This window comes from Puma concolor, chromosome A3, assembly GCF_028749965.1.
Source record: "Puma concolor isolate L17-30 chromosome A3, mPumCon1.1.hap2, whole genome shotgun sequence".
Taxonomy (NCBI): domain Eukaryota; kingdom Metazoa; phylum Chordata; class Mammalia; order Carnivora; family Felidae; genus Puma; species Puma concolor.
Genome location: NC_141669.1, coordinates 75,711,188 through 75,728,556, shown reverse-complemented (window position 1 = coordinate 75,728,556; position 17,369 = coordinate 75,711,188). Strand labels below are relative to the sequence as shown.

Below are 17,369 nucleotides of genomic sequence, written 5' to 3'. Positions count from 1 at the left end.
AGAAGGGGTTTTGGGGACACCATCCCATGCCGTGGGCTTGGAGGCTGTGGCAATGTGACATCTCCAAAATCCAAACCAACACGGCTTTGGATTGGGTTGGGTGCTAAGTTCCTTCTGGTTCTAAAGCACCTGGTTTGAAATGGCTCCAGCTGCACTCGTTCGGAGCAAGGGATCCGAGGTCCGTGCTCCCACCCTGTTTCATATCATCAGGCATTCCCTAGCCGCAAGGGAGCATTCACCAGTGGTATAATTTAGTTCCCAAGCCAGAACCTCATTACCATTAAGAAGGCACTAATCTCGTAAGAGGATTATGCAGGAAATTTGATACAGCAGTTTCCCCCCTCTTTCTTTGCTCTCTCTTTGATGGTTCAGGGTCAAGACTGTGACTTATTATTTACTTATTTATTTTATAATCTGTAGCAAGAAGTGCATTGGGTAAAATCCTGGTTCTGGAGCCAAAAGAAAGTTGTGTGTTCTTTGAGCTGTGACCATAGCAGGCAGGCCGTGGTTCCGGGTGTTTGGAATCCTCTTTGGAATCCAAAGCTCAGGTGGTGGTGCCTTCCTCCACTACTCCAGTAGATCCTTCCTCTCTCTTGACCCTGTCTTATAGGCTCCTATTCTGATTTGATATTTCATCATCTCCCTTCAGCTTTCCAACCCTGGATGCCTTCTCTTTTTCTTCCTGGGCTCCCCCCATGAGACTTCAGTAAGGACCTATGCTTGGTTAGTGACTTCTTCCTCACTCGCTTCAAGGGGGAGACAACCTAGGTGAAAATCCCTCAGGTAGTTGCAAATAACCACATGTTTTAGCCAGAGTCCGGACCCTCCCTGTGGGGAGAGTGTTTTATTGATAGAATGTTCCAGCAAGCATACTAATTTCTCTCTCTTACTTATAAGAAAGAGCCAGGAGATGTTGGTGAGCAATAACATAGAGCTGGAGGAGAAAATCACCATTGCTGGGAGTTGCTGGTATTGGAATGAGTGGGTTCTAGTTCTGTCTGCTACTTTCCAGTTCGATGATCTCGGGCAAAGCATCCTCAAGTCTCAATTTCTCTTCTGAAAAATGGCAGTGATAGTATCCACCCCACCAGCCCAGTGCCGGCACTGGGATGGTGCGTGTGAATGCCAGGAAGTGAGATGAAAATGCTCGCAGGGCATTCATGAATCTGGCCATTAAAGCAAGATGCGTCCCAGGCGTAGATGGGACTTTCACCTACCCGCTTTCTCCTGGTCTATGAGGTGTACTGGAAAGACACATCTTCCTTTATATTTGCATTTATTCACCTGTCCACTCATTATCACAGCTACTGAAATCCCTACCACTGTTGTTGCCTGGCACTGCATGTATGGAGGTTTGGTATGTGGCCTTGGCCAGTGGGTATGAGCTCAAGATTCTGCTTTAAAAGCCCCATGTGGCTCTTCCCTGAGTCCCGGACCCACCGTGTATATGCAAGAACAGCCTGTCCTAACTGTCCAGGTTGAGTGGTCTGTGTTCACCCTTCCCTGGACTGTACTGAGGTTTAAGCTTTTGCGGGTATCCTGGCCCTCTGACCTAAAACATCGATCAGTGATTTTTCTTGGGGATGACTCCAGGGCCACTTTCTCCAGGATGGAGCACACAGGTGGGTAACTTGGCACTTCAGCATCCCTAACCCCTAGAGGCGTGCTTCCCTTTCTGTATCAACTAGACAGAAGCAACCCAGAGCTGGCCAGACTCCAAACTTCTTGTGAAACTTCTGGCTTTTGTTTCTTTTGTTTTGTTTTCAACGAATCTTTCTTTCCTTATCCTTAGATTCCTGCCATTTTATTATCATAATTATTTTTCAAGTGCCAGGCCTTTGTTTTTGGACCACCCTGGTTTTTCCTTCTGCCCCGTCTTCCATAATCCTACTCCCGTACCTGTCTCTCCCCATGCCACACAGCACCCTGCACCCCCATTCGTCAGACTGCCCTTCCCTGCCAGCTGATTGCTCCTTTGACCGCCTTGGTCTTCCTAGTAACCCTCCACGTCCCTTTCCCTAATTGGTAGAGCGTTAACTGGCCCAAGGCATGAATGAAGGGGTACGTTTAATTCCTTTTAGATGTGTTGCACTATTAAACAATGTGTTAAAGATCTAAGGCAATGATACTACCTAGTGTTGATGAAGACGTACGGATTTCTTCCTATGGTGCAAGTGGGGGTGTAATTGATGAGACCTTTCTGGAGGGCAATATGGCAAAAAATATCAAGAACTTTAAAAATATGCATTTGTAAATACATATTTCTTGACCCAGCGTTTCCATTTCTAGGTGAGAATGATCATAGATGTATATAAAAGATGTTCTTTTTAGTGTTGTTTAAAATATTGAAAAACTGGAAAATATCCCCAATGGGGGTATGTTGTAGCTACTCAGAAATAGTCCTATTAAACAACTGATTAAAACTCAGCTCATCAATACTGTGGAAGCCTATGCAGTTATGATGATAGAAGTGAATAAATGAAGTGAATTCAGTGCAGAAATTTTCAAAATATATTAAGTGACAAGATTTGCAGGTTATATTGTTATGTTTGGTTTGATGTTGTAACGTTGGACTCTGCTTGGGTGTGAGCCCAGGCTTTGCCACTTACAAGGTGTGTGACCTCTGACATGTTTCTTAACTTCTCTGTGTTTCAGTTTTCGTTTAAAAAAATTTTTTTTTAATATTTATTATTTATTTTTGAGAGAGAGAGAGACAGAGTACGAGCAGGGGAGGAGCAGAGAGAGAGGGAGACACAGAATCCGAAGCAGGCTCCAGGCTCTGAGCTGTCAGCATAAAGCCCGATAAGGGGCTCAAACCCATGATCCGTGAGATCATGACCTGAGCCGAAGTCAGACGCTTAACCCTCTGAGCCACCCAGGCGCCCCATGTATTTCAGTTTTCTTCTCTGTAAAATGAGGGACGAATAGTACCTATTCAAGGGTTATTGATATGATTAAATGATTTAAAAAATGTTCGGTGTTTATACTAGTACTTGGCACAGAAAAAGTATTCAATACATATTAGCTGTATTGTTAAAAATTATTTATACAGAGGCACCTGGATGGCTCAGTCAGTTAAGCGTCTGACTCTTGATTTCGGCTCAAGTCAGGATCTCACAGTTTTGTGAGTTTGAGCCCTGCACTGGGCTCTGCGCTGACAGTGAGGAGCCTGCTTGAGATTCTCCTTCTCCGTCTGCCCTCCCCTGCTCACACTCTCTCTGTCTCTCTCAAAATAGATATATAAACTTAAAAACAGTACTTATACATACATGTATACATAGACACAAACATGAAAAATTGGAAGGAATATATTGCAACCTGTCTTTGGGGTTGTGAGATTATGGTGATTTTTTCGAGGTTTTGTTTCTATTCTACAATTACTACTATGAACTTAAAAAAAATTTTTTTTAATATTTATTTTTGAGAGACAGAGACAGAATGCAGGGCTCGAACTTACGAACTGCAAGATCATGACCTGAGCCAAAGTCAGACACTTAACCGACTGAGCCACCCAGGCGCCCCTACTATGAACTTTTTAAATAAGAGTATCACTAAAAATCCATAGGAGCGTACCCAATTGGGGGGGGGGGGTGGCGGAGACTGTTCGGTGAGGAAGTTACTCAATGTGTGCTGAGCGTCTCTGTGTGTATGTGACACGGGTAGGTGCCTGCCCCGGTGGCAGTGGGGGAGGGGACACATGCCTCTACACCACCAGCTGCAACCCCATCCATCCTTTCCAGTAATGGCAGTAGCTAGCTTCTTATTGGGCATTGCAGTTTGCATGTGATAGGACTTTGCAGTTTGCCAATACCATCTGTCAAATATCTTATCTTATAAAATCCTCAAATAACCCTCAAATTCTGCCAACAATGAGGCTCAAGTAGGTTTAGTGGCCTGACGGCACCCTGGAGGCCTGTGTGTTAAGGCAGTCTCAGTGCTCTGTCTTCCTGCTTTTGCAGAGAGCTGGGAGGGGCAGGGGTCATGTCACGGCCTGCTCTCGGGGTTCTGGGCAAGCAACAGGCAGGGTTTCATCCAGCTGGGGTAGGAACCAGACGAGGCTCAGCCTCCCTGGAATTTCTCCTTTTTTTTTTTTTTTTTTTTTTAATTTTTTCTTTTTCAACGTTTTTTATTTATTTTTGGGACAGAGAGAGACAGAGCATGAACAGGGGAGGGGCAGAGAGAGAGGGAGACACAGAATCGGAAGCAGGCTCCAGGCTCTGAGCCATCAGCCCAGAGCCCGACGCGGGGCTCGAACTCACGGACCGCGAGATCGTGACCTGGCTGAAGTCGGACGCTTAACCTGACTGCGCCACCCAGGCGCCCCTGGAATTTCTCCTTTTTAAGCCTGGAGTCGTGCAGAGTTTAAATCAGTTTGGTCTTTGGAGTGTGACAGGAGAAAAGAAGGTGATCCGTTTGTGATTCAGTGACCAGCGGTAGGAATTGCACAATCATTTTGCGTAATCGGCCGGCCCATAAGGTACCATTAACTATCTGTCGCATGGAAATGTAAGTTCTGTTTTTTTATTTTTTTGGCATTCATGGGACATGTTTTTGCTACATCAAAGCATTCGTTCCAAATATTTGGGAATGGAGGCGTAAACACCAATCAATCCTGCAACTTGTAGATCTCTATCTTCGGAAGATGGATAGGCTGGGTGGCCCACACCCCCTTCTGGATTTGAAAGTTGACTTTCATCTGAGCCATAAGGATAACATTTATGAGATCAATACCTCACCGGAAGTTTTAGCAAACAAACTACCCTGGGTCTCAGTCATCCTAACAGATGTTTACTTAGGAAGGACAGGACCCTGGTGGGCAAGTCTCAGAAACTGTTATTAAATGAGAACATCTAAAGGATTCATCTTACACTTTGGGATGCAGCCCTCTATCCCGCTTTCATCCGCAGTTTTTCCCATCTGCCTTATCTCACTCCCAGGCCAGCTCTTTGAGCTGACAATTCAGAAGAACAGAAGAGTCAAGGAGCCTCTGGCTTTGGTGGAGAATGACCGCTGGCTGCAGTTTCACTACGAGGAGGTGGAGACCTGTTTCTGATCTTTGGAATGTCTTGCTTTCCCTTTTGCCCTGCGTCAGCACTTACCGCGCATGTCTCCAAAACATGTGCAAGGATGAAAAGCTGTATAAACATCCGTGAAGTTGCCACAAAGTGTATCCAGTAGCTTGCAAGAATCTGGGGTGTTTGCTGAGGAGAGAATGCAAGTGACAACAGTTCATCGTGTTGGCTTGAATGCTTGGATGGATATTTCATGTTTGAAATGTTGGAGGCGATGAGAAGGAGGTAGGGAGGAAAACCTGGAGCGTAGTCTTCAGTGACAGGAAGATCTGTGTCGAGGGGGAGGCATTTCCTCTCCTGCCTAAACAAAGCAAAGGGAGGAGGTAATAATAACCATAATGATGATGGTGGCTTTAATACGTATTTACACCGTCAGGCGTAATTTCTGTGCATTTTATATAGATGAACAACAGCCCTATGAGACAGGTCTTGTTGTGTCTGTAATTTGCAGATTGAGACTGAGGCGTGAAGGGAGTAATTGACTTGCTGAGGGTCACATGGCTATGATGTGGAGCTGGAGCCCAGGAAGTCTGGCTCCTCAGTCATTTTTGCACCATGTGGTAGGTTTTCCTCTTGACTTAAGAACTCACCTGGCTCACAATGCTGTCTTTCCTCTGGGGCGGGCGGGGAGGATGCCACTTTTATGAGTCAAGGTGTACAGTGTGGATCCAAGAGGACGCGTTGTCCTCGATTGTTACAGCCATGGAGCTGAGTGGCTGTTCCGTTCCTCCAAAGCATGTGGTTTCGGGAATGATTCTTTTCTTCCAGCTTGCTCTCTGCCGGGCTGGCTGGTTGTTAGCATGTGGTTTTTCAGGTTCCTGAGCCGGGGATGGGAGTCCAGGTGATGGAAAGGCAGGGCATACATAGTACAGATGGGACATGGGACATGGGACGTGGAGGTTGGAGGATGGGGGCCAGAGCTGAATGACACTGTATGGCAAGCTGGTTCATGCAGTTGTTCACCTCGGAGCCTCGAGAGCCCCCAACTTAATGCTTTGAAACCCGTGGTGGTGCATTGGGCAGTGTGGGATGTAATGCAAGTCGTAATTCATTTTTCCAATAAAGCCTCAGACGTGGCTCTCTGGGTAAATGAAGAACAATGGTGACACTGCCAGGAAGCAACAACATAAGGCAGTAATTGCATCAAGATGGGGCTGAGCCATGTCACTGCACAGCCCAGCGCCTCCATAGCGTATGGATCCGGAGTGGCTGTTTCTTTGAAAAGGAATGGGGAGTTTAACAGGGGTTGGAAGTGATCACTGGTCTGGAGAATGCAGATGGAACTGGGATGTGGCACTTTTACAGGACTGGGATGAGCTCAGCAACAAAATGAAGGAGGATGTATTCAGGGGGTGGGACTGCAGGAGTGGATCTTCAATGGGATTTTCCAGCTGAATGTAATGGAAACATCATGGCGCTTCAGTTTTTCTTGGTATGACGTCATTGAACAAACAAGAGTCATTGAACACTTCAAGTGCCCAACAGCACTTGAAGGACTGCCCAACAGTCCATGTGCTCGTGGTTGGAGAGGGGCATCTCGGGGGGGGGGGGGGGGGCGCATACAAGGATGTAGGTGCGGACCTGCCTTTGAGGGGTCCCAGTATTGAGAGCGGGGGTAGGTTCTGGGTGGACGTAGGTCTGAAAGTTTAGGTAGGTTTTATCGAGTTTCACTCTGTGGAGTTGTAAGCAACAGCCTGTGCTGAGGAAGGGAGGGTGGAGTGAGGAAGGCCTGGGGTGGGGTGCCAGTTGGGGGAGAAGGCAGGACGAGAGGGGGACAGGGATGGGGTGGGGAGGGAAGGGGGACGGTGGTGGGTGGGGGGGCCAGTATGGCTGAAGCAGAGGGATGGGAGAGAGAGTTGGAAATTCCAGTTGGGGCTGAGCTTTAAAGAATGTTAAATGCCAACAAGAGAAGTTGTGACTTGTGGCAATAGAAATGACAAAACCGAAGATTTTAACTTTGTTAATTTGGAAAATTGAGGTGCCTAGGGGAACTTTGGTCTTTAAGTCTTGATTCAGGACCCAAATGACATTGAAGTTCTCAAGCTGAAAGCTTCCTTGCTTCATTTATTGAGTTCTTGACTATTCTGAACACTCTGCTTTATGCATGATGGTTGTAGATTCCCCACCCTGTCCCTGGGGGAATGAACAGTGGAGGTGGCTGGGGGCAGGGGCAAGAGAGGACCCAGGGTCATGTGGGTCCAGTGGCAGAGGCCAGGTGACAAACCTGGCTTTCGGGCTCTCCTTCTGCAGGATAACAAGCTGAAATGCTCTGAGGCCTAGCTCTGGCTCTCTCACTTCCAGAGAGCTTGTGTGGCTTGATCCCTTACACAAGGCTGCAGAGAGCCAGCATCTCTGAGCCTCAAGGGTTGAGGGAACCAAGCCTGGGATGGGGGTGAGGGTAGGGGGAGACAGGCGCTGTGTTTAGGACTTCCAAGGCTAGCCTGGGGTCATTCACCCTTCCAAGCCCCCATGCCCTCTGGGCATCTCGTATAGTGTAGGCACACTACCCGATTGTTGTTTTACAAACTGGTTGATTGATGGAAAGGAGGTGTGGCTTTTGAAAACTACCATTTACGTCTAGAGTCACTTTGCTCAACATTGAACACTTAGAAGTTGAAGTAATTATGTCCTCCAAGTTAGAATGCTGAGGAAAGATGGAGTATCACAGCCTGGAGTAGAAACAAGTAACAAATATATTTTTTATTGGTAAGTAGACTCCACACCCAACGTGGGGCTTGAACTCACGACCCAGAGATCGAGAGTTGCACACTGCACCCGCTGAGCCAGCCAGGCACCCCCCAAAGCAAATATTGTTTGAAAAGCTCCTATGCTTGGGGTCCTTAACTAGGGCCCGGGGGCTGAAAGACAGAAGGAAAGAGGAGAGTATAGAGCGGGGTCATGCCCCTGCAAGCTCCCTGTGGCATCTACCCCAGGACCAGCAATATAGGTGAGAGGAGACTTCCTGACAACCTAAACGATGCTCAGTGCCAGAGGAAGGGCCCCATGGAGAATCCTGGAGGAGGTGTGAGGAGTCAGGCTGGGCCCCAGAGTACAGTGTGAGGCTGGAGGCCAGCACGTGTAGGGGAGCTCGGGCAGCCTGGTGGCTGGGTGGGCCTGCCTGGAGCACGGGGCCTTTGCAGTGGGGAGGAGCACAGGAAGCCGAATGTCACCCTGTGGGCAGAGAGAGGTGTGGGGAAAGAGGCATCGTGATGACCGTGTGGTACATCCATCAGTTGGGTTTGCGCGTGGAGGGTGGATGAGTGCTGGGGAGTAGAAGGGAAGCTCTGGGGTCCTCAGGCCCGATTCTGTGAGGGCTGGCCCTGGGGGATGGGAATGCAAACAAAGCGTGGGCCCAGCAGCCTCTGAAGAAGGATTTGAGGGGCTCAGTGACTGACCAGATGTGAGGGGCCCGGTGTGGGAGGACCCCGAGACGGCCTTTGTCCAGTGCTCTGTCTTTCCGAATTCTTTGTAGGTATGCCTTCGGAAGTTCTTGCGTGAAGTCAGGGTGTACTGGTTGTTGTGTACATCAAATGTGTGTGTGTACAAACACACGCAGAGGCGAGAAAGCTGTGTTCCCACCACTTCCAGAGGCGGGGGGGGGGGGGGGAGGTAATTTTGTTGTTTGCATGGAGCCCATGGCATTTGAAGAGCACTACTTTCCAGTGAAGGAAGCCTGAGCTAGCCCTGGGGAGCGGTGCTGCGGCTCTAGGGGAAATTAGAAAAGCAGCCAGAACTGTGCACTCGCTGGCTGCCCCAGGAGATATAGTCAGGGAGAGTGTGCAGTGAAGGGTGACTGCCCGCGGTCCCCAACTCTGCAAGGTTACTTTCTTCCTTTCGCCCGGCTGTGGATGCCCTGGAATGACTCTGGGCAGGAGAGAGCCTTGTGCCGCGGGCTGTGCGCTTTCAGCCTGGTTAACTTGGCAGGTGAGGTATCGAGAGGTGCATTTGGGGATGTTGTGGACCAGGAGGTATGGATCTATGTCCCTCACTGCATGTGCTGCATGATCGAGGATTAACCCTCCTAAGACTGGTTTCTGTTTTCTCCCTTAGGAGTGTTTATTTTTAACCTTCTCTCTCTGTTAGGAGAGCTGCTTCTTAGCTCTGTATATTGGCGATGATGCCCTTATGCAAAGCATAAACTCGCATTAATAATTACCCTTGTTCCTATGATTGGTATGTAATGGCCTAAACAAAAGGATACGCCAAACACGTGAAGTTTCTCGTTAGTCTTCTGATTGGGACCGTCACTTCCTTGTAACTAACACCTGTTACCAACCCTCACCCCAATTGCACAGGTGCCATGCTGGGCCTGGGGAGACAAAGGTGGATGGGGGCCTGTTCTGCAAGAGCCCAGGCTCCCACGGAAGTTGTTCCTCGTTGTCAAGCCCTGTGTGCCCCAGGAGACTTGGCGGAGAGGGAAGCGGGCTCAGCTAGGGAACTGGTCCTGACAGCCACATCCTTCCCAGTGCACCAAACAGCACACCCGGGGCCGCCAGGTTTTTCAGCAGTGACCTTGATTCTCTGCTCTTTCTGGATAAAGAGAAATTGGAATTTGTTGGAAAATATTTCGTGCGGCGGCTGAAACGTTGAATTCACTTTCTCGGACAGACTATTGCAGGCTTTGGATCCCATTACATTGGGAAGCCTGTTATTCACCGCCAAGTTAACGAATGAAAGAATCAGAGTAACTTGGATCGAGAGGAGAATCGAGTGGTCGGTTTGCGCATATTTGGCTCATTAGATACCAGGGTCAGTGTCACACCCTATGAGAGTCACCCACAGCAATAATTTGTGGGGGTGGGGAGGCAGAGAGGAAGTCACGAGTGGGCCATGACAGTGTCCCCTCCCCCGTCCCTGCTTGGTGTGAATGCCGGCCACAAGTTTCCAAGGAGGACACCTTCCATGTGTCTGTGACAGGCAGCTTCAGGTTTTCCATAGCTATTCCTTTGGCTGCGTTCTATTTCCCGGCTTGCTCCCTGGGTTCAGTTCCTCCTCTGTGGCATGCTCTGCTCTGCCTCTGGCACCATGGAGGCATCTGAGATGCGTGTGCCCAGGCCAGCTGGTTTTGTCCCTCGCTGGTGGCTTGCACAGCAGTTGCCAGCCAGAAGTCACCGTTCCCGGCATGCGTGAAGGCAGGGCGTCTGGATAGGCTGACAGGGACCAAGCTTTGCACTGCCAGGGAATGCTCATCGGGTTGCTGGCTTTTCCTCGGCACTGCTGGGAGATTGGCAGGCATGTTTCACACTCCGAAGGCTGCCGCAGCCTCTGTCCCGCCGATTGCTGACTTTGCACAACCGGCTTGCTACAGCGGCCCAGCCAAGCCTGGTCATATGGAAGTTTACCGGGTTTGGTGGTGGTGAGGTAATCTCGAGACAGTCAAAGGGAATCGGGGGTAATTTGCAGGCTTCAGCAGGACAGTCTTATTGTTAACTCAATTAATGCCATTAATCCTCCCTAATCATCTAAGGTAAACAGACAGCCTTTGAAGTCAGGGAAAACGTCTTTATGAAGAAAGGAAAGCAGGAAGTGATCAACTCCTTTTTTCTGCAAAGCACTTACCATTGTGAATCCTCAACACAACATTAAGAGCTATAGCCACCTACTGTATCTGCATGAGAGGGTCAGGAAAAGGCCCGGAGAGTCTCTTCAGAGGGGCCGTGATGAGAGCCAGAAAGGACAGCAGTGGCTGTGGTTACCCATCCCTTTGTCCCTAGCAAGGTATTGGGTTGAATTGGTTGGAATGGGAGGTGGGAAGGGTTTGAGTTCAATGAGGCACCTGCTCCCCAGCTGAGGTCTTTACAAAAACCTAGGGTTGGCCTTGGAACATGGGTCCACCTGGATATTGAAGTTGAGTACTTCCTTCTCCCCCCACCCTTCTTTTTGTCTTATGGGGAATTTCGAACATGTACAGAAGTGGACAAGGTAGGATAATGGACTCCCCTCTATCTACTGCCCGGTTTCAACACTTATCTTGACCGGTTTTCCATTTTCTGCGTGTTGCTCACCTGTTTATGAATAAAGGAGCTCCCAGCATTTCTAATAGAGATCTCTTGTCTCTTGTTTCTTAGAATTGAGATGGGCCAATGGTTTAGGCTGATCTGGAGGTCTTCTGAGCCTCGGAATCTGCATCCTGGGCAGTTGAAATGGATGGGGGGCGGGGGGTTGGGTGGTGGGGTCTGGGAAGGCAGCAGAACCTGGGTCTGTTTGGGGGTTGGATAGATTTGTGAGTAGAACTACCTTTTAATTTTTTTTGTAACTGTGTACAAGGTTACTTATCTTCAGTAAACCAGCAAGCATGGTCCAGAGCGCGTTTATCCTCAGGAATGGATGTAGGCATAGCAGTGTGCATGATGGCAGCCATGTCCACAGCAGCTTCCCTGGCCTTGTTCTAAATCCTCTCACCTCTTCTCTGTCTTGCCTTAGAACACAAGGCTGCCCCTGTCGGGACCTTGTGGTTCTGCAGCTCAAGGGGACGGCAGGGGGAGGGGCTGAGACACCGCATCTAGGAGCAGTGTTTTCCTGTGACAGGCCTGGGGTCTGGGTGTCCTTCTGGAAGCCTCTGCCACCACATCCTGACAGAAGTTTGGAGTTTGGGTGTTTAGATGGTGGGAGGAAGGACACTCAGTCTATTAAAGCAACAGCAGTAGGCAGACGGGCTTCCCAGAAACAGGAAATGTCTTTATGCTAACTACAAGCATTATTTCTGGTTTTCTACATTTTTCCCCCTCATCACACACACCCCACCTTGCAACAACTACAGCGAGTACTTCAGCGGTGCATGAAGTCAGTGTTTAACAGTCTTAGTAAAAACTATGGATGTGTGTGTGTGTGTGTGTGTGTGTGTGTGTGTGTGTGTGTGTGAGAGAGAGAGAGAGGGAGATTTTTTGCCATCTCTTTTGAAGACATGGAGAAAACCAAGAAAACCAAGGCTTTTATAAGCCATGTATCTATGATAAGTGCTTGTTTGCTTGGTGGTGGTGGTTTGGAGGAAAGAAGGAGGGAAGTCAAAGTTGACTCCAGCCAAGATTGGAGGTCAGTCCTCTGCATGGGGGTCTTTTCACACATTGCCCAATCTCTGTGTGTTGGAGGGCTTTTGGGATCAATTCTCAGCCTTCCAGTGTCATGGCTCACTCAAACTACAGACCTATAACCCTTATCCAAAACCTTTAGGGCCAGATTTGCTTAGAAATCATTTTTTTTTTATTCTAGAAGGTTCATATAGTATATATTCTATGTATTACACAACACCTCCAGCAGACCGTAGGGCAGCCCTTCATGATCAAACAAATTAAGATTTCTAGCACAAATGGATAAACATTCACTTTAATGGGGTAAATATGAACAATAAATAGCCTTGTGTTAGCATGGGTCAGGGTTTGTTGCCAAATGATTTTGACCCAAACTTCAGAAAAAGTCAAATTTTTAGAGCCTTTTGCATGTCAGGGTTGTGGGTCAGGGCCTGTGGATCTGTACCGTTTACCTGTAGTGACTACCAAATCCAGATCATAAGCTTGGGCCCTTCCCTGCGTGTATGCAGTTGTCTTTGGCTGTCTCAGAGGTGTCTCCAGCCCAGCCTGTGCACACCCTCTTTCTGGCGCCCCTTCTCCCGTCCCCCCCCGCTCCGGTCCTTCTCCTGCTCGGCTGATGGCAGCTCCATGTTTGGCTCAGGCCAAAAATCTCCGTGCTATCCTTGAGCCCACTTTTCATCTCTAACCTTGCGTCCGATCCTGTTGTTGGCTCTACCTTCAGAATATAGCCAGAATCTGGCCACTGGCCATCACTACTACTACCATCCCTTCCCGGCCACCGTCGTCTCCCACCTGGATGCTTAGGAGAGCCTCCTAAGCCGCCCTCCTGCTTCCTCGTTTGTGCCTCAGGTTTATTCTCCATACAGCAGCCAGAGTGACCCTTCCAAAGTGTAAGCCACAGCGTGTCACTGCTCTGCTCAGACTCTCTCCTGGCTCCCCATCTCTCTGGGAGCCAAAGCCCAAGTACTCACGGTGCTTCACTTCTCTGACCTCACCTCCAGCTGCCCCTCCCCTCCCTCTATTCCAGTCACACCTGCCTCCACTACTCCTGGCCAGGCCAAGTCCTCTCCCACTTCTACGCCTTTGCACTGGTTCTTCCTTTGCTTCCGATGCTTCCATTCCCCTTCCAGAAACCCACAGGCCTGGATCCTTTGAGTATCAGGAAGGCCATCCTTGACGAATTAACAGATACATTAACATGCAATCACCAAACCCAAACTTTGAAAAGTGCCTTTCTGCAGCCAAGGCATGAAATAATCTAAATGAAAACCAACAAAAACTCCAACACATTAGAAGAGATCTATTAACGAAAACTAAGTTCCAGTTACACATCCACTCTGAGCCATAAACAAAGCATTGACTACTGTAAGGATAGAGTTGGATGTTCTATTTTTCTTTGATCTCTTTGAAAGGCTGAGAACTTTCCTTATGCTTGAGCAGTGATTTATGTCTTCTGTTTCTTTCAAGCCCTACCCAGTTAATTAATTAAGTAATTAATGATTGTAGATAGCCCCAAGCTGTCCTCACAAAGTAGATTTGGGTTCATGAAATCTATCTCATATGGTCTATAGCACAATATATATGTGATATAACTCTTTTCTGTGGTTGTCCAAAATATATATGGAAGTCTAACATCCAGGATAGAACACTGTGAATTAAGCAACTGTTTCTGACATTTAGGGCTTGAACAGATAATTTTCAGGTCCCCTTTGCTGTGTGCTTTAGGAAGGTCTCTCCTTCTGATTCAGATGTTGGTGTGGCCTTCAGAACACATATGTCTGATTTGTGTCTCCAGCTGCATTAACCTGTTCATTTTATAAGACCTGGGACTTCATTAAGGTGGAGAAAATGAGAGCAGGATGTATAAGGGGACTTGTCCATTTTCAGAGACTAGATAGTCTGTGCATTCATATAAAATTTGTACATGTAGGGGCGCCTGGGTGGCGCAGTCGGTTAAGCGTCCGACTTCAGCCAGGTCACGATCTCGCGGTCTGTGAGTTCGAGCCCCGCGTCGGGCTCTGGGCTGATGGCTCAGAGCCTGGAGCCTGTTTCCGATTCTGTGTCTCCCTCTCTCTCTGCCCCTCCCCCGTTCATGCTCTGTCTCTCTCTGTCCCAAAAATAAATAAACGTTGAAAAAAAAATTTATAATTTGTACATGTAACACTTACATATTCATTTATTTATAGAAAAAAAAACCCCAACTTAACTTTAACACGCACTCATTAGAGTACATGTTCAGGCAGGCTGTGTCCCAGAAAACTGGAAGTTATGCCCAACTTATTGACATCTTTTTCACCTTTTTGATACAAAATCTAGAAGTTTTTAGAATTTGATGTTTTCCTTCAAAATTCAATAGAGTCACAACCTGTCCCATGATGAGTAAGTATCCAATGGGTGGAAAATTTTTTACTGATTATGATATAGAAATATAGAAATAAATTCTATTTTTCTTTATAGTATATAAATTTGAGACCTATGCTTGAGTTTTGTAGAACAAGCATTGTTAATTATTATTTTTTCAATGTCTTCTAAAAGTTGAAGACAAATAGAGAATATATTCCAAAGTATTCCTGTAGAAATAAAATGGTGATGCAGCATAGCTAGCTAGGTCATAGGCACTGTATGGGCGTGTCACAACAAAAATGTTTGCTTGTTACCTGATGAATAAAGTCTATGTTGTTACGAAAGTCTATTACATGAAAGGTAGTTTATTTCTTTATTTTACTTGTTTTTAAATTTTTTAATGTTTCTTTTTGAGAGACAGAGAGACAAAGCGTGAGCAAGTGAGGGGCAGAGAGAGAGGGAGACACAGAATCCGAAGCAGGCTCCAGGCTCTGAGCTGTCAGCACAGAGCCCGATGCGGGGCTCGAACCCATGAAATGTGAGATCATGACCTAAGCTGAAGTCAGAATAAGCCACCCAGGTGCCCCCATGAAAGGTAGTTTAAAGGCAACAGTGTATAAGGTGTAAAAATGTGGACCACATCACCCAATAGAAACAGAGGAACACATGTAGAGAAAGAGGTTTGATCAAAGAAAAGGATTTGTAGTGTCTATTTGGTTGAGCTATGGAAGCTTTTCCTTAATATGTTCAAATTGTATCTAATTAAGAATATGCCTGGTTACTCCCAAATGGGTGATTAGGATTGAGTAGTGCTATTATTATATGACCAGAAAACTACACTTTAAAAAATATGTAAATTTAAAATAATGTTTCTCATTTTTAACTTGCACTGTAACTCTACTGAAAATTAGAATAACTGAGTTTCTTTTTTTCTTTTTCCCCTTCCCTTCCCTTCCCCTCCCTTCCCTCCCCTTCCTTTCCCTTCTCTTCCCTTCCCTATCCTCTTTCCTGGCTATGGGTAATTAACTCAGGTGCCTAAATGGATTGTTTAATCTCATCGTGCCTCAGTTTCCTTACTTATAAATGAGGGGATTGAGCAACACAATATTCTTCAAGCAACAACAAATTTATTGATTTTTTAACCACAAAAGTTATAGTGGGACGTAGAAGAAAAGTAAAATGTTTAGAAAAGTATAGAAATGCGAAAAAAACCTTACACACTATTTCACTCCTCCTTAGATAATCTTTTTTTCCCCTTTGTGTATATACCTTTTGTTTTTGTTTTACAAAATTGTATCATAGAATATATATTCCTTTATCATCTCATTTTTCCTTCACTTAATACAGTACGTTGCATATCTCTTTATGTCATTAAATATAATTCAGCAAGATCTTTCTTTGTGATGGTATTTAATGATTTGAATATGCCACAATTTATTTAAATAGTTGGCTACTATTAAACAATTAGTTTCTAATTTTACACTCTTAAAAAAATGCTGCAATGCTCATCCTTGTTGTTAAATCATTGTGCACATGTGTGATTTGGGATAAATTCCCAGAAATGGAATTGCTAGGTCAAAGGATTTTTGTTATATAACGCCAAACCCCTCTCTACAAATTCTGTGCCAATTTACACTTCATCAGCAGTGTGCAAGAGTGTCTGTTTCTTTTCTACTCTCACCAGCACAGGATTATATCATTTAAGATGATATGCTTTTAGATTTTCCATTCAAGATCGTCTTGAAGCAAAAATGTTTGCTCCTCTGCCTACTAAAGACCCCATCTGAATAGCAGACAAAGAAAAAAAGGGGAGGGATAAAATTCTATAAACTGAGTCAGCAGAAGGGATCTATCATCACATTATCTCAGTGACTTTCTGGGGATGAAAGTAGAGGGCAGGGTGGCAATTGATGGGACAGAATGGCAATACTGAAGAGTCACAGCCAGGAACATGTGCAGAAGATACTGGAGCCTCGTCTGCAGGACCCAGAAGGGGCTCCAAGTTTGAAGACTGTAGGAACCTCGAAGACGTGAGATGTGTAGCTGAAAACATGTGCCCGTCTAAAGGTCTATATGTACAACTATGTACTCCCTACTCTCACTACAGAAGGTCCTGGAGCCAGACTCTGACTCCCAGGTAAAAAGACGGATGGTTCTTTCAAAAGCAAATGGTGCAATGCTTTGGGGAGAACTGGCAAGGCTGGTGTGGGGATCCCTTGCTAGAAAGGTCAGCTCCCACTCTCTAACCTTAAGACCACTGGACTGGTATCCACAGAAATATGTTGCATCCATCAACCTAAATAAATAAGTCAAAATTTTAAAAGGGATGCTATGAGAAAGGAGAAAATAGGAAGGCATTTCTGGAAACACAGCATAATATCATCAGGAATAAAAGTACAGTGGAAGAGTTGTAAGTCAAAGCCAAGGAAATCTCCAAGGAAGAGGAAAAAGGGCCAAAGGAAATGGGCAAAGAAGATAAAAGTATAACACATAGTAAGAGACATAGGGATCGTCCTACTGGTCCAACATCTGGATAATAGGCGTTTCATAGAGAAAATGAGGCCAATACAAAAAACAAAAGAGAAAAGCCTCTTCCACAAGTTGAGTTTCAGCACAATGAATCAGAAAAGGACAGCCTGAGACGTATCTTTGTGAGAGTCCACAACACTAAGATAAAAAAGATTCTAGAACTTCCAGAGAGTGAAAACAAAATGGAGTCACCTACTAAACAACAGCTGTCAAGCTGACATGAGATTCGTTGGCAATATTTATGTTAGAAAAAGAAAATTCTGAGAGATAATGATTTTTTTTAACTTATAATTCTGTATAGAGCCAAGTATCAATCATGTGTGAGGACAGGCACACAAGGTCTTAGCTGGATTTCAATGTACTCTTAATCAATATTTCAATCAGAACTTTATCTCAG

At 46.2% G+C, this 17,369-nt stretch overlaps 1 protein-coding gene across 4 annotated transcripts in view; it reads left to right on the top strand.

Annotated features, from left to right (window-relative positions):
• PRKCE (protein kinase C epsilon) overlaps positions 1–17,369 on the top strand; it is a 503,885-nt gene that overhangs the window by 159,116 nt on the left and 327,400 nt on the right. The window contains exon 1 of one of the 4 annotated variants that reach the window (XM_086701184.1): positions 15,779–16,580. The exons of 2 other annotated variants lie outside the window; for them this stretch is intronic. In XM_086701184.1, coding sequence (XP_086557310.1) covers positions 16,527–16,580 — 54 coding nt within the window. In that variant the 5' untranslated portion in view covers positions 15,779–16,526. Of the gene's footprint in view, positions 1–15,778; positions 16,581–17,369 lie in introns of those variants that run through there. One more of the 4 variants, XM_086701183.1, reaches the window with a different exon arrangement.